The sequence below is a fragment of the Melozone crissalis genome, unplaced genomic scaffold, assembly GCF_028551555.1.
Source record: "Melozone crissalis strain CALT ecotype California unplaced genomic scaffold, PUWL_Pcris_2 ptg000090l_1, whole genome shotgun sequence".
NCBI lineage: Eukaryota > Metazoa > Chordata > Aves > Passeriformes > Passerellidae > Melozone > Melozone crissalis.
In genome coordinates, this window is record NW_026535867.1 from 4,000,266 (window position 1) to 4,023,927 (window position 23,662).

General features: G+C 41.4%; 1 protein-coding gene across 1 annotated transcript; it reads right to left on the reverse strand.

The window, feature by feature from the left end:
- Positions 1 to 451: 451 nt before the first annotated feature.
- LOC128947142 (cytochrome b-245 heavy chain) lies at positions 452 to 21,417 on the reverse strand. Its single transcript, XM_054291301.1, has 13 exons — positions 21,349 to 21,417; positions 18,830 to 18,925; positions 17,314 to 17,424; positions 13,838 to 13,922; positions 12,765 to 12,910; positions 11,786 to 11,976; positions 8,135 to 8,264; positions 7,140 to 7,232; positions 5,522 to 5,775; positions 5,091 to 5,253; positions 2,837 to 2,983; positions 1,540 to 1,664; positions 452 to 828 (listed from the first exon to the last, which is right to left on the reverse strand). Exons 1-13 carry the CDS (start codon positions 21,391 to 21,393, stop codon positions 702 to 704), a joined length of 1,713 nt encoding a protein of 570 aa, XP_054147276.1. The 5' UTR covers positions 21,394 to 21,417; the 3' UTR covers positions 452 to 701.
- Positions 21,418 to 23,662: the final 2,245 nt, after the last annotated feature.

Below are 23,662 nucleotides of genomic sequence, written 5' to 3' on the forward strand. Positions count from 1 at the left end.
CTCTCTTGAAGATGATATTTAAGACTTATGTTGGAAGCCTGGAAGGTGTTGGTGTACAAAGGAGTTTTGCTCTTGTAAGGAACTAATTTTCTCAGCCACCCATTTGCAACTCCCCTTGCTCCAGGGGAGAGTGAGGATATTGAGGAATTAACAAACTGCTTATTTCAGAGACTACCCTTGGGAAGGCAGAGAAAATATTGTACAAGGAAAGGAAAACATCCTAGGCTGAGGCCATAAGTGAACTTTGAATTAACTCCTAATTACCTCCATTAGTTGAAACAGTTGTTCAGGATAAGCTGCCTCCTAATAGCAAGCATTATGCTGGAATGCTTTATTGTTTAATAGCACCAAGCTTTATGGGTCTGAATTGGCTCCCAAAAGCAAATGACAGCCTCCACTCTTCAGCAGTCCTGGCAAATAATGGGAGGATAAAGGCAGTTAATTGAGGGGAAATCCCTTCACACAGACTAAGAAAACAGATTTCTACTAAATAGCCAGCACACAGAGGGCAATGAAAACTTCCCTAAGGTAAAACTTGACTCTTTTATTCTACCACAGAGCCAAAATCATTCCCAAGAAGCAAAGGGACCTGTGTTAGTGTAGCTGAAATTCAGAAGCTGGGCTGTCCTTCCCAGACTCCAAACACAAAAATAGATTCAGTCCTTAGACTTTGCTTCTAATGACTCCCACTTGCTTCAGAGTTAGAAATTTTCTTTGTTAAAAATGAAGTGCACTCCTCGTGGATCAGCTTCTGAGTTGCTGATGCTCTGCTTGTTGAGTGTGTCAGCCAGACCCTCAGGGCCACAGAGGAAAACACCTATTCTGGAGCTGTCAAGAAAATGAAAATATGGTCAGAAATTGGTATGGAGCAGCTGGATATTCCCCATGTAAATCATTTTTATGTTCTAGAGATGCAAGGTTTTTTCCCAATTGCAGGAACTGAAGTAGAACTGGACATCTATCCCCTAAACCTCATAATCCCTTCAAACTTATTGCTGCTTCTAAAACAAATGCTGGGCTAAATCTCAGCTCAGCCTTAGTCAGTGAAGACAGGTTTATTGACCTCACTGAATCAAAGAAATAGAGATTCAAAGAGTTTATGGCACAAATTCTTGAGAGGAGCTATTCTGATTTTATCCTGCAAATTTTGGGTGGTTAGCTAAAGGTCATCCATATTCAGGTTTGGTTTCTAGAGGTAGGAAGTGGTTTTGAAGATGTTTAGACACCACCTGGTACTCCTACTTACTTCAGCTGGAAGGATAGGGCTATTTTTTCCTAAATATTCTGTTAGTAATTAGACAATCCAAGAAGTATTTTGTGAAAAATGAATGATTTTTTAAAAAATTGTAGGTCAAAATAATTTGTTCAAGATCACAGATCATGTCCATGCTGAAAAAAAATAGAAAATACCTGGAGATAGGTAGGGTAAAAAAATGCTCCTGAAACTTTATCAGCCAAAGGAACAAGATTGTGCTCTATGGTGTGTATGGCCATTAAACAGAGGAAATCCACAGACATTACAAATTTGCAAAGGTTTACCCAGGATGCTTCCCCGCAATCGTTTTGAACTCATTTTCCCAGTTAGGTCTTCCATACAAGGTTTTCTGTTTCAGTCCTGTAATCACATCTTTCTCTTCTTCATGATGCACAGCAAAGTGAGTGGCCTGTGGGAAATGAAAGACAAGGGACAGATAAATACAGCAGCATTGTGTTCTGGTTAAAAAAATAAAAATGTCAATACTGACTGAATTATTTCCCTAATGAGATTATGGAATTTATGGTGTTTTGCAAGGAAAGGTGAGACTGATAAAATTCTGACTATCAGTGTCTACCCCTTCCTTCTCCCCAGACTGGGTGATCTCAAGAGTTAAAGCTGTGAAACCTGAACACAGCAATTAATTGTAGGTTTTTTCAATGAACAGGTTTAGTCTAAGAACTCTAACATAGGGCTGCAAATTAAAAATCTTTTCCCTTCAAATGCAATAGCATGACTCCCTTGACCATAATGGAATCCTGCCAGTTTGTTCTCTGGGAGGTTTCATCCATATGAGGAGGCCTTGCCTGTGTAACTTCCAGCTAGACCAGATAAGTTATGTAAAGCAAGGAAGAGAAGATGTGGTTAAAGGCATAAGCTCAGGCCTTACAGAGTTCTGTAGCCCCTTTATATGAGACAAAAAAAGTTCCAGGTACCTTTATCCCCAAGGAAATAAATGTGGGACTTTTCTTCTTTCCTTTCTCTTTTTTTGATGCTCCATATGTGATAACTTCCTTGCTGCTCCCCTCCCTGTCTATCTAGCTGAGCTACAGCACTTTGGGCACATGGTGAATTTTGCAATGGTGAGATAAACGCAATATAAAACATCACTAAAAGTAACAGTGAGAGCCTTTTCTGACTCAATCCCACATTCTCAAGTGTCTGCTCCTTTGCATCCCCACAGCAACCAACCAGCACAGCACTAGAGAACTCATGAGTCCTGAAACAAATATGCTGTCATGGTTCAAGCTTTGTGCATTGGCTTCTCTGGTTCCTGAAGCTCTTAATTACATGCTTGAGGCAACATCAGCTGCTTTAAGGACTCACACATGGTCAGCTGAGGTCCCTCCTGTGAACAAAGCCTGCTTCCCACAGAGCCAGAGGAAAGCAGAAAGGAAATCAGTGCCCATGAGCAGCTGATCCCAGGTAACTTCTGATGGATAACACCTGTCTGCACACAGACAAAACCTCTGGGAGTCAGGTGGATGCCCAGGATAAAAGACCATTTGAATAGCTATGAGAAGAAATTTTCTAACATCAAACTCAGTTTTATGGCAGTGATATCCCCCACTGTGTGTTTACCTGAGTTTCATCCCAGCCTGTAAGGTAGATGTTATAGCTCAGAAACTCTGCATTATTCCTCTCCTGCATTTGAGCCTCCAGAGATTGCAAGAGGTCAGCAAACCATTCAAAGGCATGAGTGTCCCTGCAAAGCCAGTAAAAATAAATCTGGAAGAGACAAGAATGAGCTGTCAGGGGACATAGGCACTTACGTTTTCCAGGTTTATGTCTGCTGACAGAGTGAGGATTATAGAGTTCTGGTAAAAAATGTCCTGAACACTTCAGTAGATGGGTAGGATGGTATTCAGGAATTTTGATGCTGAGAGGGTTTATAAAGCTGAATGACTGACTGCAAGAACAAGGACATATCTTCTTGTTTCTCTTCTACATTTTTAGTTCTCAATGTTTCCCCACTTATCTCCTTGTAAAATGGTTTGTTAGGATATAAATTAATGATTTAGAGGTGAACTCTCTTTCTGTCTGCTGGCAGGCAAGATAAAGTAGGTAAAAAAACCAGTTCTGTTCTCTGAATATGGCCATAACTGCAAAGTGTGACCCCACACCTCTGCATAGGGAGTTTCCAGGGGCAGGAGGGGACAGGAGGATGCTTCCATTGCACTTCTACTTATGAAAAGCCTTTCTCTTTGTGCTGGGGGAAGGAATGCAATATTTCCCCAGGCTGCATTAGCGCCTTGAACTTTATGTTTCTCAAGGAACACCATTTCCACTTGTCGTGGTTTGACCGGAAATGGGACATCTGGGATATTTTGTTTTGCTGTGATTACCAATGGGTAATTGGAATTTAAGATGGGCACTTAGTTTGACCAGTGGGACATTTGGATCCGCCTCTTGAGACTACGAACTCAAGGGGTTAAAAGCAGGGCTCTTGGCCTTCGGAGCCCTCTTGGGATTTCCGGCGTGAAGAAGTCTCTCCCCCGGCCCAGTTTCTGGCTGGGCTGGGGGAGGGGAGAGCCACGTGGGCCATCTACGGTAGGCCCGGGTTCGGAGGAAGGGTGGCAGACCCTTGAGCGACCAGTTTATTCCCCCCCCCAGAGAATGCAGCCCGTGCTCGAACTGTATATCTTGAAACTTGATATCATGTGCCGGCAGGCAGCACGGCTGGGAGGAGAAAGGGGGGGGGCAGCGGGCAGTCCGGCCGCCTGGGAAACCTTTTAACCCTTTGGGGAATGAAGGCTTCGCAGAACATTGCCTTTCCTGGGAAAGGGACAGGAGTGGAAGATGAAGGAAGAAAATTAGGCCAGTAAGGAGGGTCTGGCAAAGGGAGAAGAGAGATGTTGAAGGAATGGAGGAAGATGGAGTGGCAGTTTTTGCTGGACTCTTTTTTGTTGTATTTCCATGGACTGTTTCCTGGTGAGGCAGAGGCTGTATTGCAGGGGGAAGCGGAGGCTCGGCGTCAAGAGAGTTTGGTTTTGAGACCCCTCGGCCCCAGGGGGTATAGAAGACATGGGGGGGACAGAGGTCCCAGGATTGTGACTGTACTCTGCTTGGAACGAGACGAGGCATTCTTAAAAGGCCCTGAAGGCAGGCCCCTGCCCCATCCCATGCCAGGTGGTGAGAGCACCTCGGCATGGAAAGGAGATGTCACGAGGTAGCAAGATACCGGGCGGATTGCTGATTGTGACAAGAAGTCCGTGGCACAAGGAAGGACTCCGTCTATCCCTTATGAGCTGAAGATTTGATTTTTTTTTTCAAAGGGTGGTGCCAGACCGAGTGTGGATAATTTTTTGGGAAATGTAAATGTGTTTGGGAATTTGGTGGGAGGAGGATAAGGAAGTGTTTCTGTGTAGTTCTCATTCTCCTTGTTTTTTTCCCTGTGTGTGTGTAGGTTAGTAATTGTGTGTGTAGTTTAGTAATTGTGTGTGTAGTTTAGTTAATAAACTTCTCTTTATGTTTAAGTTGGAGCCTGCTTTGCTTATTTCCTGGCCACATCTCACAGCAGATATCAGGTAAAAGGTATATTTATGGGGGCCTTGGCTTTGCCAGGCCTAAACCATAACACCACTGCAACTGGAATTCCCCAGGGCCACAGTCAGGATTAGCATGTGTGATTTGGCTTGCAGGCTATTTCTCCTTTCATTATATTTTTGCTTTAGAGCCTCCTGTTTTCTTCCTGCTAACCTTGAGAGTCAACTGAACTCCTCCTTCTTTTAGGACTCATGCATGCCTGGAGCCAGATCACCTTTGCTGTGCCTGCTTTGATTTGGGCCCTTGGCCCTTGAACAATTACAGGGGTCTGGGAAAGAGGACACAATACCTTCTTGAGCTTTAGGTTGGTGGCATCATGGCAGTATTTGTACCAGACAGACTTGAGGACAGATGCAAAGGGGGTGACCCCTATTCCAGCTCCAACCAGCATCACAGTTTCATAGCTGAACACGTCCTCACTCGCTGTTCCAAAGGGGCCATCCACAGCTATCCTGGAATTGAAAGTATGCTTATTAAATCAGCAGTGCATATTTATTAAAACCATTTATAATGACAGTTAAAAGGTATTTGTCTGCTACAGTGCAAATTTGGACTGAATACTAGTCAGCAAAAGAAGAGGTGGAGTTGATAGAAAAAACTGTAAAGAGGCACCTAAGACCCACATGTGTGTCACCATTCAATGTTGGTGTCACTGGTGCCATCAAATTTCTTGAGCAATATTTAAACTGCCATTGGCGTTTTTTGACTCTTTGTACATACTTGGGCATCTTCCATGCCTCCTGGAATTCTTGTTTATCACAGCCACAGGCGTTGAACAAGCCCTCAGTCCAGTCTCCCACGATTCGGACGTGAATGCTGAAGTAATCCTCTTCTGGGGCAGAAGTCAGTGTAAATGGATGCCATTCCAGTTTAGACACTGCTGGGCATTTGACAAAAATGTATTGTCCAACCTCCATCTTGAAGCCTTTTTTCATCATCTGGAGCTCAATTGTCTTGAAAGGATGAATGACCACCTACAGTGAGAAGGGCATCGGGAAAAATAAGGAAAAGAAAATGTCTGTCCTCACTGATGTATTTACATCCACCATCACTAACATCATTTCTGCTATAAGAGCAAGGAAAGCAGGTGAAACTTTCTTCCCAGCAGAACTGAGAGTGAGCAACAGCACCTGACAGGCAGATGAAAGCCTGCAGAGGATGCTGATGTTTTGGTTAAAGTATTTTCTCACACCACACTTGCAGTCACTCCACAGGGGACAGGCCAGGCTGGCCAATCTTGTAACACATCACCAGATCTGTGTGAGCACATTGTTAATTCCAGATGGACCTTACCCATTGGCACAGAGCACAGAATTTACAGGAATGACTGTAACTATAGGGGCAAAATCACAGGGCTATCCTACAGATATTGGATAGGTAGTACCGCTGGAAATTGATGTTTTCTTGTTTTAGTCAGGTGGGACCTTGGCTATTCTTTAGAAACAACCTTCTAGAAGTAAAACCAGTAATTTGGTCACTCTAATTTTTAATCCTAAAGTTGTCTGCCAAAATTATTTTCCTTTTTCAAGAGAGATTTGCAAGAGGGAGAATCAAGTCTCTCTGTCTGTTAATTTAGGTATTAACTGTGGTGTTTAGGATGGTGAAGGAAGTTTTCTGCCAACAGGGCACAAAACAAACGCCATAGAAATACAGTGTAGAAGTGGCTCACAGGATATTTTGGTAAGATTACCAAAAGCACACAAATATTTAGGAGCCTTCCAATGTGTCAGCATCATTATAGAGCACAGTACAAGCACCTAATGTCATGCCCCAAACCATGCTATGATTTGAACAGGCTGTGTCCTCAGGATGCAGCACAGTGCCGTGTGAGGAAATTATACTGGGAAAGGCCAGGATGGTTTTCATAAGTTTGAGCTCAGTTCTGTGCTAATTCAGCTGTCAGAATTTCAGAAGCAGTGTTAGTATCTCTGCAGCACACCATGGGAATGGAAGCTCAACATTAGATTCAGATACATAAAATAAATATGCTCTGAACTTGTGTTCAGGGATCATTTGTTCTGTGTCTTAATTTATTCTCAAGTCTATGGAACTTCTGTATTGTGGGATTTTTTCACCCAATACAAAGAAAATTAATTTCTTTCCTAAGATTCAATCCTGTGCCTTAGCTGACTTCTTCTTCTTGCTCACTTTTAGAGGCCACATTTGGATGTTAGATGTTGGCATCATGACAGCAGTCAGAGCATTCCTTCCACTGATAACCTGGGTATGGAGGAGCCTCTGCTTTTGCTGCACCATTTGGAGAAGAAGGTGATGCTCTGCCTGGTGTGAAGTGCAGCATCAGCACTTACCTTTGTGATAACAGGTCATTATCACTTACCTTTGTGATAACAACCTTCTGCTGTGACCTCCAAAACCGCACCAGCCGCTCGCACAGGTACAGGAACATGGGACCCACCACCCACTTCCACGTCTGTAAGCAAAGAAAACAAGTCAGAACATGAAGATCACAGAGTCATAGAAAGGTTTGGGTTGAAAGAGATCTTAGAGATCATCAAGTTCCAACCCCCCTGCTGTGGACAGGGGCACCTTCCACTAGATGAGATGGCAACTTAGGTCAAATCAAAATCTGGAAATTCTATAAGCAGAGGTGAAATTCATGTAATCTGTATTTCTTATTAACCAGATTAGGGAATCCTTAACATATATGACAGTTTCAAAATTCTGGTCAGAGGGGGAATTTCTTTCTTTGTTGACAGCTGCAGCTGGCTTTTTAGTTTCTACTAGAGTTACAGCAAGGTGTTTTCCTGCAAGTAATTTTGTTTTTGTCTGAAAAAGAATATAACAAAGTGCAATGTGGTGTTAAGGTATTATTGACTCAGGTCTGTATAACTGCAGGAAAAGATGTGGTTTCTGTTAACAGATCACTCTGAAATGTGAAAGAAAAAACAGCCTGGTTAGTCAATAAAGGCTGAAGTTTCAAATTCACATTTTCAGGGGTGTTATTTTCTTGCTAATGATCATTAGTCCATTAATAGTGTTAAACTATTTATTATGAGCATTATAGCGCTTTCTAGATATCCCCAGGAACCATTACTTTGCAATTTATTTTTTGGATAAAAAGTTCTCAGATACCAATTGCTCTTTTGCTTTGTCTGACAACTGTGCTTATTTTACAGCACACTGGAAGTGTGTAGCCTGTCTGGAGTCCATTTCTGCTTACAACCCACTGTGCCCAAACCTCTTGCTTCATGCAAAGAAAGCTGCCACTGAAGAGTGCTGAGGGTTATATAGCTGGTTTTCTATGCAATTTAGAAAAAATAGAAAACTGTAAACAATTTCAATTGGATTTGCATACAAGCCAGCTTTTCTTACCATAGGAGGATTCCCTGAAAACTGGGGGATTGGGCAAGCCTCACTCTTGCCCCAGAGAGTGAAGTTCTTGTAGCAAATCTCTGGGTTGTGCTCAGCCAGGCTTTCAGCTGTCTGTCCCCGCACAATACGACTGGGAAAAAAATAAAGGTCATGAAGACACTGAAATTAAAATGAAAGTATCTGTTCCTTATTGTTACTCTATTTATGTACATCACCCTATTTATATGGAGTTGTCAATTTCTGCACTGCTACAGCTTTGAAACAGATTTACTGCTCTAATCTACCCACAAAGTTATCATTAAAGAAATAAAAATGGGGAGGGAAGTTTGTGGGATAAAATCCTGATTTCAAGGTTAGGTGAGGAACTGAGAGTTATGTCCATTACCACTTCCAGGATGTGGTCACAATTAGAAAGCTTCATTCTTTTCTGAGTTATCCTACTTTTTTCTTCAATTAAAAAAAAAAAAAAGCCAAAAAAACCTGACCAAAAGAACAAACAAACAAAACAAACAAAACCCAAAATCTAGAATGGTCAATTTGCTACTGACCACTACAGAGATTATTTCTGCTGTCTATTTTAGAAATTTGGAGATCTCTTTACAAAATATTCTTCCTTTGGCTCTTCCTCTCCCTCTAATGCTGTGGAGCAGCTGCTCAGGTGCTATGAATGAATGCAGATGCTTTTGACACAAGCAGCTATTGCAGCTTACATCAGCTGATTCTCTGGCCTCAATTTTCTTGCTTGGTTGTTTTTTTGTTTATTCATTTGTTGGAGTTTGTTTTAGTATAAAGAATCCTAACTGACTCAGTACAGCTGTATTTCCAGGAGCAGAACTGATGCAGAGAGGTAATTTCAGTTTCAAGGGGCAAAAGCCTTTTCTTTTTCATCACTTCCTGCCTCTGTCTGGAGTTCTGCCAACCTCAGGATCTTAGTAAAAAATTTCAGATTAAGATCTGCTGAATTTTCCCTAGAAACAGTCTGCTTCTGAACAGGCTAGTCAGTTTTATGCCAATGTGATCCTTTGATATCTTCTCCCCATGACTTCTCTTTCCTGCTCAAGGTCAGTGAACTATACAGCATTTCTGATATTTCAAAGAACCCCATGGTATATAAGCCATATTCATGCCTAGCTTTGTGTGACATTTTTCAGAGAATTGTTACAAAACCTCTGCGCAGGGTTGAGAGATAAGATATTGCTCATAAATATTACTAATGAACCTCTTCTTCATTAAATGTTTGATTAATATCCTGTCTGAAAAATAAAGGGAAGCAGTGGCAGTGTTCCAGCAGCATCACGAGTTGCAATTTGCAGGAACATCAGCAGTTGCACTTCACTTCCCCACTAATGACAGGGGGTTCAGCTGAGCCACCTCTGGGATCAGTTATGGGAACAGGAGGAGCTCATTTACCCCACTGCCCACCCCATTGCTTAAGGGAAAGGGGGTCTGAGGGTTTTTGCCCTGCTCTATGCTCTATTAAAGGTTTGACAATGTCAGTACCATGTAGAAGAGAAAAAAAAGTTTATTTCCCTTTATCAGTCAGCGTAGATGCTCTTTCTAGTACTGTAATTAAGCTTTCAGCAGTATAGACTTATAGCTACCTCTTTTTGGGCTGAAGGTTTTCTTTAAACTCCAAAAGAGTGAACTGCACCTCTGTGCCCTCTCCTCTTCACATTTACTGTGTTGGGAAATTTGGGACATTTGTCTGTGACACAGAGCTCATGCACAAAAAACCATCAGTGCTTCAAAAGTGCTGTAACAGCTTGTAACAGACAAGAACTATTGTAGAGTCAGAGAATTAAATCAGACAATGGTTGGGTTGGAAGGGACCTCAAAGATCATCCAGTTCCAACCACTCTCCCATGGGCAGGGACAACTTTAACTGGACCAGGTTGCTCAGAGCCCCATCCAGCCTGGCCTTGAACAATTCCAGGGATGGGGCAGCCACAGCTTTTCTGGACAACCTGTGCCAGTGCCTCAACATCCTCACAGTAAAGAATTTTTTCCTATTATCTGATGTAAACCTACTCTCAGTTTGAAGCCATTCCCCCTTGTCTGTCACTCTGTGCTCCTGTAAAGTCTCTCTCCATCTTTCTTGAATCTGCCCCTTTGATGCTATCAGTAACCTTTGACTCAGCTTTCTGTGTATACAAAGATGTGTGTTTGTAGAGATTAATGAGAATGTGTGACAGCCTTCTGGCCCCTGAGATAAAATGGCATTTATGTCTCTTCCTAACATGTTGCTTTGAGACTCTCAGTTCATACTCATTCCATGACATCCATCTTTGCACACTTGAGATGCCTTCCATGAGTGTAACAAGCCCATCTCATATTTGTCAGTGTATTTGCTCATTATTACCTTGAAGGCCAAATAAGTGAGGTCACTGAGTTCACAGATGGAAAGCATCCTTTCCTCTACAGATGAGAATATTCCCGTTTATATCTGCTTCCAAAGGATAGCTGAACTTTACTGACAACACTGCTGCCCAAACTCTTGCCTTTTCATTCCAGTACAATTAAGATGGTGGGAGTACAGGGAACACTGAAGTAAACAAAAATTCAACTTTTATGCTCAAAAATATATGCTCTCCACTGACCTCTGGAAAGGGAAATGCTTTCTTTCTGATAGCACTGTGTAGTAATTACTGGCAAGTTTGGACATTGTGTCAGTAACTATACAATGTTTGCTGCAGAAAACATGAACCTCTTGTTTTTTTCCTTCCACAAGTTTTGCTCAAACCGTTTCCTTGTTATGAAAGTTGGAATGAACAAATATGCTGGGGGTGATTCCCATCTGCCTTCTATTTTTGTTCTTCCTGTTTTACTTTGATTTCTGTCTTTCTAGTGGCACTAATGGACTGTAAGGAAGTGGTTTTGAATAGTCATTTTTGCTGGGCATTTTTAAAGCACACTTTCTATTGCATGTAGGACTTCCTTTAAAATGGGCAATGTAGTGTAATTGTTAACTATTTAAATGTAGCTTGAAAACTTGAGTCTTTTTTCTTTATTCACCCGTTCTTTGCTTTTATAAAATGGATCTAAAGTTCATTTTTCTAAGTGCTAAAATTGTGTTTGTGTAGTGCTAAAACTGTTTCATTAGGCTTTTCACCTCTTTCAGAAGAAGATATGAAATGAAGCAACAGCAGAAAAAGATGTTTGGCATTTGAAAGGTAGAAAACTTTACAAATACCTACTTCTAAGTTGAAACAGCTAAAATTCTATTCTTAAATGCTGCTGATACTACAAGTTCATCCAAGCCTGAAACATAAATCTATATTACTATAGTTTTCATTATCCAATAAAATTCTAGACTCTATGTAATTTTTATACTGAGATCTCCTTACATGGATATCTCCTTACATGCAATTCCTTTTAGGAGAGGAAGGAAAATTAACAATTAGAAACAGAAACCTTGGAAAAGAGTTTTGCAATTAAGATATCAGAAGTTGAGTGATAGTGAGCTTAAGTGTGCCGAAGTCACATGCAAGTATCAGTGAGAGCTTCTTGACTCTCAAAGCCTCTACTGGCCCATCACTGCCATCAAAACCAGCTGCTGCTCAGTGACAGAAGCCCCCCTACTCATGTGTGAAGGGGCCTTTCAATAAAGATTCAGTGGTTATCAGATATTTTGTGATAAGTGCAAATACTCACCCAGCACCATGGATGACAAGGCCAATAAAGAAGATGACAAAGAGATGGTGGGTGTACCAAAATACTTCAAAATATGATCTCCGGATGGTTTTGGTGGATGAGGTGATGATGAGGATGAGGGCCAGCGTGATGACAACCCCAGTGATGCCAGCCAAGTATGTGAAAGCCACATAGAGGCCCCCAATGGGATTCTGTGAAACAATTGCACACCTTGGTCTAAGGAAGGGGTTGCACCAAAGCAGAGCCAGTTGAACCATCCCTCCCCAAACCCTTTACTTGGTTATAAGTCCTTAAGTCATCTGATGCCAAAATCCCTGTTCATTTTTGTTACACAGCACATTTACCTTTACTAAGGTAATTGGAAGTAGAGAGAATGGTTTTTTCCATGAATTAACACAACAAACATGGTTTCTTACTCTGCCATGGCTCAGCAGGATTGTTTTGGGGAAGGTGAGTACATTTGCACAGCTCTGGTGCTCAGAACTGGAGTCCTACATCCATATTTCAGGAGCTAAATGAAAACTCTCCTTTCCTCTGGTGTTGCACAGCTGTGGGACTCATAACTCATGCAGAGTTTGGAGGCTCAGTGCTCTTCTGAGAAGCAGGGAAGTACTTTATTTTCTTTTCCCTCACTCACCAGAGCTTAAACTACCCAACTTCAAAACTTTTCTCTTGCCTTTACTTCTGTGTACCCTTCTGAGTGCCATGTCTAAGTCAAAGCACAGAGCTTTACAAGGTATGTTTTTACGTAATGTTTTAAAACTACTTTGAAATCCTCAGGTTTAAAAGTTTTAAGTACTACCAGAGCTCAGCAATGACATTACTGGCAAATATAGAAAAATGAATTCCACAAGGTTTTTTCTGCAAGATGCCCCAAACCCAGACTGTGGAGACCAGAAATAGGCACTCTGCCCAAATGGATTTATATGATCACCCACACAAATGCCATGATGACCCTTTGGAGTCTGGTGTCACTTACAGCAAGGGTTTGCCTGTAGAAGTTGACATAGCTTTCCTTTGGTTTGTCCCCAAGGCCTGAAAGCACAGCTGCCAGGGTGCCTTTCTCTTCAACACGGGCTTGCACACTCCACTCCACATTGAATAAGTGTGCAATGGTGTGAATTGCTAGGAGTGACAGGAGAGGAATAATCAGCATTGACCAGAGGTACTGGGTGGTTTGGGGTAACATCTGAAACTTTGTCACATTTATCAGCTGCTGCTTAAGGGCTCTGCTGCTCTTGCCATCTTCATCACAATTGCAGATCACTGATGTTTTACTGTTAAAATTTTACCACCTGAATTTTGCAGGTTTTGGGTGAGGGAGGGAAAGAAGTAATGGGAAATTTTCAGTATATTTTTGTTCAACAATTCAAGTAGTAGTGCCCTAAAAAATGGGATACTGAAACATGGAATGGCTTAAACTATTTGTTAGGATCATCCTCATCCAGTACTTGTGTAAAACAGCCAAGAACTGAATCTGGATTTGTTTGGGGTCACATTTGTTAGTGCTGCTTTGTTCTGCAGTTTTGCTAATAATCATCAGTAATATTCTCACTGAGCTGAATGCATCCGAAAACTTAAACCAGCTGAGGTGTTCACATGAATTCCACTACACGTTTTTGTAGGGTAAAATTGTACAATGCTTTTCAAAATTTGAACCACTTTCTATGAGTAGATACCTATTATCTTCAAAGCAGGTCCAAGTTTTTATATCCTATTTAAAAAAGAATTTGTATTATTTGTTTTAGATGGCAGATAAGAAGAAAGCCTAAAAAAGAATGAAATCCAGTGTATCCAGTTCTCAGGACATTGCTAAACACCCTGTATTAAACTATCATAAATAGTACTGACAGTTCAAAATAAAGGTATTCTTTCTTATCTTTTGCTCTCTGACAGTTGGCACATATCTGGAAACTGATTTAAGCCTTGGCACACACTGACTCCTTTAAAGAAATCAGGTCTCTGCCCATATCCTTAAGAACTTTGATGCCACCTGAATTCCATATAAAATACACAAGAAAGCAACAAACACAGAAACATTAGAGTACCAACCAGTGTGAAGGGCGATCATCCAGGCCACCATTTTGTGAAAGGTGAGGTTTCTGTCCAGCTGTCGCCTGATCCGGGTCAAGCAGCACTTTGGGTGGAAAGAAAAAGATATTTGAAGATTATTTGTGTTGTCTGTGCACAATTTTTAAAGGCAAGGACAAAACCAGAAGCCCTGAGCATATTGGTGACATTGCTAGGAAAAATGTAGAATTCCAGAATTCCAGAATATAGACAAAATATTTCCCCCCGTCTTTCAGAAAACAGGAATCCCAGATTATGTTTTAACATGTCCCCCTGAAACAAACTATTTGATAAGGAGAAAAAATTTAACATCCAGTGTGACAATGGAATACATCTTATCTGTTTTAAATTGTACATTATAAACAAAATGAGGGATCACAGTCTGCCATGGCAGAGTGACTGTTTTGGTAGCACCAGGATCCTATTGTGGGTCACAATCTAGAAACAAGCTGCAAAGTTTGGGTGTAACTGTCTCAGGGAGCTCCCACCCCAAATCATATCACCTACGGCAGTGATACGAAGGCATTCCTTCCCCAAAGCACTGGATTTACTTCCCAGGCATTCACTTACAACTTGATTTTGGAGTTACCCAAAAAAACTCCAGCAAAAATCTCTGCAGATACAAACCAAAGAAATTAATTCTCAAGAAAAACAGAATGACATTTTTATTACTGTTGATGATGGGTTCATAACAGACCCCATATGAACTCTGCTGCAGACACTGGGAGTTTCCCTAAAGCCTTAGGTCCCTGTAAAGCTGCCATTTGCTGTCTCCACACAGTAGAAGGCATGACTGTCATGTGCTGTATGTTTGCATTGTGTTTGCTGACTGGATAAGGGAACAAAACACTGTGCAAACTACCACAAGTATTTCCTCACAAGAGATAAACACTCTGGGTCTGCCACAATCACTTCAGACTATAATAACACCAGGAGAAATTTGGCCTTTTTGGATCACCTATACTGAGAAACAGTAAAAGATATTGTAGAATAAAATGTAGAATGGTGAGCCAGTGCTTGACTCCCTTGCAAACACCACTTGATCCTAGAAACGAAGACCAAGCAATGGCAGAGGGCTCCAGCTGCCTTCAGTCATGTGGCCATTAACAGCAGTGAATACAGCAATGATGGACATGCAAAACACATCACAGCTATCTTTTCAATTAAAAAGTTATAAAGTTATTACAAATAACTTCGTAACATGTGATTTCTGGGTGGCAGGATGGAGAGGGCAAGACTTTTCTGTACACTCCCTTTGAACGCTGTGTTTGAGCAATTCCCTCCTCTTCTTGACCCCAATGACATTGTTGTTGGGAAGGTCACTTCTCTTCCAATAAGTTATTTGACATTTAAATGATTTTTCTTATGGATCCTCACAGTTGTTACCTGCAGAGCATAGCTAATCAGAGACAACAGCACAACAAGCATAAGCAGCTGTCCCCCTGTGCTGAGGCCACCACAGCACTGTCACTGCCAGTGGCTCACTGTGTGTTTTTGCTGAAGATCTAAAATTGCATCCTTCCTGAGGTGTAGCTTTACTGCAAAAAAGCAACTGGAGCTCAACAAACACTAGCTGTCTAAGAGTCTTGTTCTGTACCCCTCCCTGCCCTCCTTGCTCACCCTCAGAGCCCTTTGCTTCCTCATTCCCAGCCATCAGCAGGAGAGCGTGCTGCCAGCAGGAATGGAGCTGTGTCTCCCTGCCTGGGACTCACTTTTATCTGGGTGTAGCCTGAGTGACTCCACCACAGTGCCCAAGGCAGAAGGACTGACTAGTTTGAATACAAAGAGGGACAGTTTCCCAAGACCTTGGTTAGAAGAGTTAGATAAGCATGCTAGGAGAGGAGCAATTCAGGACAAGTAGCACAGAGTCCCAGTTGGAATACAATTCTCAACACCCAGAATCAGTTTTTGGCCTTCCAGTAGTCTCCATGTGTGCACCTAGCTCTTTCACTGCTTTGAGCTCAGAAGTCCTCTGCCCAGCTTGCTTTCACCTGCGCAATCTCAATAATGCCTTATATGATCATGGGCTCATCATTATTTTCCAGTCACATTCATCCTTAGCAACATTAATTCTTTCTAAATTTATGTTCATTATTAACTTCTGCTGCCAGAGGAGTCAGCTCTGGATTTTGGCTGATACTTACTGATCTGCCTGGGGAATAACAACTTCAACCCTACAGCTTTATTTACTATCCTTTCTCCTTTTCCATGAATGGAGAGCATGGCTGGCTGCTTTGTTGCATCTCAGGATCTGAAGGAGTACAGGAAAAGACTGAAAGCCTGACATGTATTTCCAATTTTATATTCCTAAATGTTATTCCTTAGAAAGGCTACAGCACTGGCCTTGCTCATAAATGTAATTAAAGAGTTAATGTGGTAGGCACATCTCATTTATTCAGCCACACTCATGGTGAAGATGTATGATGTACTAGATGGAGGTACACCCTATTTTGTCCCTGGTTATTTTCTTATTGCTTCATATCCCACTTTCTTCCCTTATGAAGGACTGTTGAAACACTGCATCTATTTTATCACTTCCTCTTCTGCTCTGCCTCTCCAGCCCCTGCAGGCTGTCTCATTTGCATTAAGAAATTTAGACTGGGTTTAGAGATGAAAAACAACTTCTGGGAACTGGTTTTGTTGATCATGTTTATGTGAAAAGTGTCCAGAAAGAAAGGAAGAATCATTATACATTTGGAAGGACAATTCATGAACTTGAGGAGAATAGTGCTTTTTCACTATTAATGCAGGACCGTGGCCTGCATTGTCTGCATTATTTCTGCTGTAATAGCCAGAAATCAAGATTTTGGCAGTGTAATAGTCAGTACTATCACAGAAACCTCTCCAGCTGTCACTTAGGATAAGTTGTCCTTTTCTTACTGTCAGCTCCTCAGTGCTGTGTATAACATTTGTATTTGGGAGCTCAAAAAAGTCAAAAGGTGTATGAATTATTTCATCTGAGATGGAAATGCAATTCAGACAAGACAGAATGTAATTTATGAGCCAGCTGAAAAAAAGCCCCATTTTGGAAGTCTGTAAAAGACTACATTTACCTTAAAGACTGAGCATGCAAAGACAGACAGGGGCTGATATTTCTCTCTCTAAGTGAGTGTAGCATCAGTGACAAACAGTGGATGTGTGTGAGCACCAACAGCTTCTGCCAGCCAAAAGAAGGACTTTGCATCCAGGGCATGACCATGCCCAGGAGGCAGCTGGAAAGGGAGGACTCAGACTAATTCAAAGCTAAACTCTCAACAGAGCTCTAGATACCCCACGGGCATTAGACCTCAGTCTTGCTCATAGCCAAACTCCAGGCTTATCTGCTTCTCATAAAAGGACATCCTCAAAATATGGTATATTTGGGGAACTTGGGCACAGTTTCTCGGTATACTTGCAAGTCTGTTTAGATATGAAAGATAATATCTTTCACAAATTTTGAAATTCTTTCTTCATCTTACCGCACTTGATCCTCTGAGGAAGGAGAGCAGGTTTCGACATACTGGCAGCAGAATCAGCATGCAATTGAAATTCAGGCAGGCTGCAGGGGCCCTTGCAAGAGCCAGAGCACGCTGGAATTAGAGAAATGCTGTTATTAATTGCATTACCTAAGACATTATCCAGGGCATAGATTTCATTTATGTGTTATATCACAGCTGGTAAAGAGTGAGAGATTTAGAGTTCACATTTACACCGTGAATATTCAAAGGAATCATGCTCTGGTCAAGGCAGAAAGACATGAGCAGGCAGAATATGTCCTGCAGACAGACAGACACCTCCTGTTTTCAGTTTTGGATTAACATGGTTGTATAAAAATCTCCCTGCCATGTTTGGCATTCAGCAGTCAAACACAGGGGCAAATCTAAGCCATTAGTAGAGTTTTGTGTCCCAAGGCTGTAAAGAGTCTGTGGTTTCAATTGGTGGGGGTTATGGACAGCTTATAAGAGAAGTGGTTCAAGTTCTCCGTCAGTAAAGGAGTCTAGGGAAATTTGTTGCCTCAGCTTTTAGGAATCTGTTTCCTTAATGTTGGTCTTTATACCCTTAATTATTTAATATTTTTGAATTGTTTGAAATGAAGTAAAAATGACCATATTAATAAAAATGCAGTGAAGGGAAGAAAAATAATGTTTGCTCTCCTTGCATGGATTGAGACCCTTTTAGGTTTTAGAGCAGAGCTGTTTGGGTTTACACTGAGCTCTGCTTATCCAAGCACAAGTCTCTGTGACTTCAAAGGCAACTGCACTATGATTGCAGAGGACAGGATTTGACCCACAGAGCAGAAGCCGTATGCAGAATGGGATTTCAGGCTTTGTAAAATTAAACCATGGCTTTGCAAACCTTCAGCAAAATGCTGTGCTCTGTAATCTGAAGCTTAGGCTGATTTTTATGCCTGTGATCAGGGTTTTATAATATGTGAACAAATTAATTTTCCCTGGCAATTGGTCATGACCTGTGGTAGCTTTGGAAGCAAGTTTGTAGTAGGACACTCAATGCTGGATTAACCACTTGGATTACATGGAACAGCCCAGGATCAAGGATCACTTCACTACCAGGATCCAGGATCATTTAATTCACATTCTTGATGAATATATGAATGATGACTGCTTTTCAGAGCCAATATCTTTATAAACTATTCATGCTTTGAAAAATAATTGCAAGGAGAAATGACTGCATAACAGTTCAACAGCAATATTTTATTAATCTTCTGCTTAATAAAATAGTCACAATTAACACTTAATTTAATTACCAGTAGCAGAATAGTTAACTGAAAACATCTTTAGAATGGGATCTCTCTATTTTGTGCACCAGCTTTCTGTTCAGAAGCACTGAACATCTGCCTGCATTCAGTTATCTGCCTGCATGTGACTTCTACATGAGCCTGCTGCTCCAGCCACCAGATCCAGTTTTGATCAGCTAAAACTATTAAAAACTGCTGTGTGCTCTGTCTGTGCCAGAACAAGAATGTCTTGTACTTACGCCAAGGAGCACTCTGGTGTAGAAGAACTTTGGTGGGACATCATACACAAGATAATACCACCAAAAGAGGAAGACATTTAAGCCCAGCCACACAAGCTGAAAGAGAATTAAACAGGAAGCTTACAGTTTGTTGTTAGAAGTACTCCATCTGAATTTACACAGTTCAGATAACATTCAGTTGCTTCCCTGTGCTCCTGTTTGCACAGAGAGATGTACTGCAGGGTATAAAGTTTTCAGCAAGGGTGATAGAAATCTTTCTGGTGTAAACAGGCTCTGATTTGTGAACACAGGGTACAGGAGTGGCAATAGACAAAAACAGAGCAATGTGCAGCTGAAATGTTTTCATAGGTCAAGGAGTTTAGGGTTGGTTGTATCAGGACTGTCATATTATAATTGTTTAATTCTGAGTCCAGTTAAATCTCTAAATACCATTGAAGGTTAGGGACTCTTCAAAATGGCAGTTCCCTTCCACAGCCACATTAACCTGTGTTAGAGGAAGACTTGGGAACTGTGACAGAGAAGCTTGAGATCTAAATTTAGATGGGCTGAATTACACATAGGGCTGAATTCAAGAAGAGGGTCTGAAAACAGCCAGCAGGGAATATTCAACACAGGTCCTTGGTAGCATGTACACTACCCCAAACCAGGCTTTGTAGATGTACTGCAGAATTTTCTCACACTTACACATCATGAGGTGCATGTTATTGACTCTTAGGCAGCTACAAGTCCATCTGGCAAAAAAGGTCATAATGAATTTGGATATTTTCCCTCCTGGAGCTGGTTGGCTGATTTCACATCCCATATTGAAACACATTTGTAACACTGCACTCAGTCTAAGTAGTTTTACTAAGTGGTGCATGAAAACAGAGAGAAAGTCTGAGAACTGGGAGAAAGCCCAGAAAAGGTGACATTACAGCTCCTCACCCCTCCTAAACCATGTATTTTGCTAGTTCTTTGGCTCAAATAACACTGAAAAAAACCTTGGGATTATTTCAGATCATGAAAATGTAAATAAATACCGGGAAATTAAAGGATTTCCATCAGGGTAAGGCAGTATATAGGAAATCCCCAAGTCTTCATTAAAACACAAAGCTCATCTCAGGATTAAGGGCTTAGGACACTTATTAAAAGTGACAGTGGCACACTCTGGCAGTGTGTTTCTGTTTTGTTGAGGTACATCAGCAGGAATTGTGTCTGTCCTGTTTCTGTCAAGCACTGGACAGCCCTGTGCCTGCTCAGTGTGCAGTGAAGATGGAGAGGTTAAAGCAGAACATTTGGGTGGGGTTTCCAGTGCTCTGTCCTTTTAGCTGGTTTCTCTATGTCTGTTAGTTTCCTTCCCTATTACCCTCATCTTGTTATAGCTTTGAGGTTCAAAATCTGAATTCCTTATTTGAGCAAAATAAAGGCCTCTTACTTAATTCTTTTAATATTTCAGTTCTGGTGGGGAAAAAAAAAGGCAAAAAGAAAGCCAGAATTCACCTCTTGGCAGTTTCAACTTCCTCAAGGCACTGAAGGTGACAGCACACACACAGTCACTCCCTTTCAAAGCACTGAAGTACCACAGCTATGGGATTATGTTCCTAAATTACAAGGTCATGCACGAGTACTGATTGCTCATAGCAGCAGAAATACTTCTTGGAATAAAGATGCTCACACTTCAGTCACCAAAAAGATACAAATTCTATGCTTTCTTTTTCTTCCTCTCAATATTTACATCTACTAATAAAAGGTAGCCACAATACCTGAACTGCTCTTTTGGTTCAGGTATTTGAACAGAAAAACATTTTGTTTTTGTATATGTTTTTAATAGATATATGTATATGTACATAATATATGTATAGAGGTATACCTTTAGCCCTTGTATCACAATGTGAAATAAAAAACCTACTATCCCTACTAGAATACAAACTTAGTTTTCTCCAAGGAGGACTGCCCTGCTTACTCTTTAGCACTTGTGAATGCAACTGGGATTTTCTATACTTTTAAATCTTGCTCAGAATTAATTTAACCTACTTTCACAGCCACTCTATGCAAACTGTAAACAAATTCAATTCAAATAGTAGTTGTCTTAATAAAGGATTCATGAATCTGCTCTAAATCTCCACTCTCTTCTCCCATGAATCTGACATTAATAAATATTTTATACCATCAAGGCACTGTGCTTTCAGTTAGACACATTTCTGTTCATAAAAGTGCAAGAAAGGGTGATTGTTTTAATTGCTTTCACTGTTGAAGTGCACATAGTTAAGTGAGCATTAAAGTTGAGTTTTTTGCTCAGCTAAAGTATTTCTAACAAAGCAAAGTTAATACACGATCATTTCTCAGTTAACAATGAAGCCTACAGCAACTGAAATACCAGAGAGCTCCTTGAAAATGATCCCCTCGAAGCATTTCCCTGCATTTGCTGCCCCAGTTTCTGCATACTCAGGTGCATCTTTCCCTGGCCCAGTGAGAACTGCTCAGCACAGCTTTCTGCAGAACTTTTCACTGGACACAAATCCAACAGAAATTGTACTTACAACGACGAAGATGGACAGTCCTTCATTCTCCACCCAGTTCCCCATGGCTGCCTGAGATGTGTGAGCACGGCAGCCCTGCTCTCTCTGGAGCAGCCTCTACGTCTCCTCTCATGAGGAAGTGAGAGCAAAAGGTTGCAGCACTCTATTTCCTTTCTCATTCATTTGGGAAATAAGTTAACCATTTAATCATGACCCCAGTTCTGTTTTGAATATGTTTCTATCATCTCTACATACAACCTTTCATAACTCAAATACATATAAACTGTTGAAATAGACTTTTTCATTGTGATACAAAGATAGAATAAATTATACAAAGATAGAATAAATTATACAGCTGGTCAGGTTTTCTGCTAAAAAATGTATTACCGCTTTATATAGCTTTTAATGCTGAAGGGTAGCATAGAAAGCACGGAAGAGTAACCCCTGCCCAGACCTGTCTCTTTTTAATCAACTCAGGACTGAGATGCAGTCCATGCTGGTCTTTGATGATAAATAATCACTATTACTATTTCTCTTCCAGTAATTCAATGTCCACAGAAACTTCAAAGTGTAATCTAACATTCCTCTTTGTCTCACTAAACTCCTTCCAAAATTCCTCTCTGTTCTGGCCAAAACTGAGGAGAAATGTCACTGGATAGGCTTTTTTTCATGGTGTTGAGTCTCACAGGGTCCCCTTTGATGGCCATCCCAAACTGATCACAGAATTACAGAACGATAGAATGCTTGGGTTGGAAGGAACTTGGAAGATCATCTACATCCAACCCCCTGCCACAGGCAGGGAGGCCACCCACTGACTCAGGCTGCTCAGGGCCCCACCCAACCTGACCTTGGATGCTTTCAGGGATGGGGTAACACTTCCAGGGATGCTGGATGTCGTCAGAGGGTCTGGTGCCCTTATTTTTGTTTCTGGAGGTAGCCTGTGGAAGTTCAACAGTTGGAGTGGCTGGCAAGGAAAGGAGAGAGGCAGTTCTGATGTGTGAATGTCCATTCTTGCAGTGAAGACAAGCCTGCTCTCCCTGACCAGGAATGGCAGCGTTCTCACTGTCTTTTTCTTCTCCCTAGCTCAGGGTAAGTTACTTGCGCCTTCTCTGGGGTGAGCCAGTGCACGTATCCAGGATGCTCTGAGCTTCAGCAGCTTTACCTTGCCTGGAAGCTCCTCAGGCACCATAGCCCCCAAAACATGGATTTATTGGCCCAGGAGGTTTCTGGCAGGCTACAAACCCAGAAGGGGCTGGTCTTGGATCAGTCACAACAGTTGCAAAGTCTGAGGTCCTTTTGACAGACTGAACACAGACCATGAAACAGAGTATATTTCAGCTGCCTTCAGCCTAGCAATTATTAAATGCAGCAGCTGATCTCACTGCCTGAACTCAAAAGAAAGGGCAGAGGTGCTGGGCCCTTCCACGGCTGGTGAGTTCTAGTGCTCCCTGGTGCCTCTGAGTTTTCTGTTTTCTGTTACCTCTGACAGTGACGTGACAAGCACAGCAAATTTTGCCTCTTGCTGCAAGTGACAAATTTGGGTAGAAATGGTACCAAAAGCACCCACTCATCACGCCTGATTTAATTCTGATTGTTTCACCTTTTAAATGAATGAAACATTTTTGCTATTACAAAAACCTGAATGTTTTATACTTTGTACTTATTTGGAACACATCCTGTACAAGAAAAAAAAATGCTGTCAGCTGTGTATTAATTATGTAGGAGTGTAAAACTGAAATGTGGAAAAAATTAAATGCTATCTCACTCTCTTATAAAATTTGCTTCAAGCTACTTGATTACACAAAGCATTTTTCATCCTTCTTTGTGCTCAAAAGTTCAGTCAACACTGATCGTTTTTCAGCATGACACTATTGTAAAAGTATTCATGTCTCAAGGTTCTTCCTTTCCTCACAGTAATTTTACCTCATTGCTTAGGAATTAATTTAGCTCCTCTCCTGCTCTGCACAATAAAGGTCTGTGTATTGCTGCACAAATTTAATGCCAGGTGTTCGCAATAGGCCTAGGGGTTTCACACACGTCCCTAAAAGGGACAATGAAAAATTCTGCAAGTAAAAATCCCCAAAGAGAGAGTGATGTGAAGAACAGAGTGAGAGATCCAGCTCCTCCTCCTCATGCAGCAGGGGGAAAGCCAAGCAGAAACCTTGATTAACCTCTTCTATTTAGTAGCCTGAAGTCTTTATTTTGAATGCAGTGCAATCACTGTTTACCAACCTTCCCTTGATTCTACAGCAAAGAGGAAGAAGCAAACAAGGGACTTGTCAAGCTGTCTTCCCTGAAAAGATTCTTCACACTCAGCCTGAGGCTGTCACTCTGT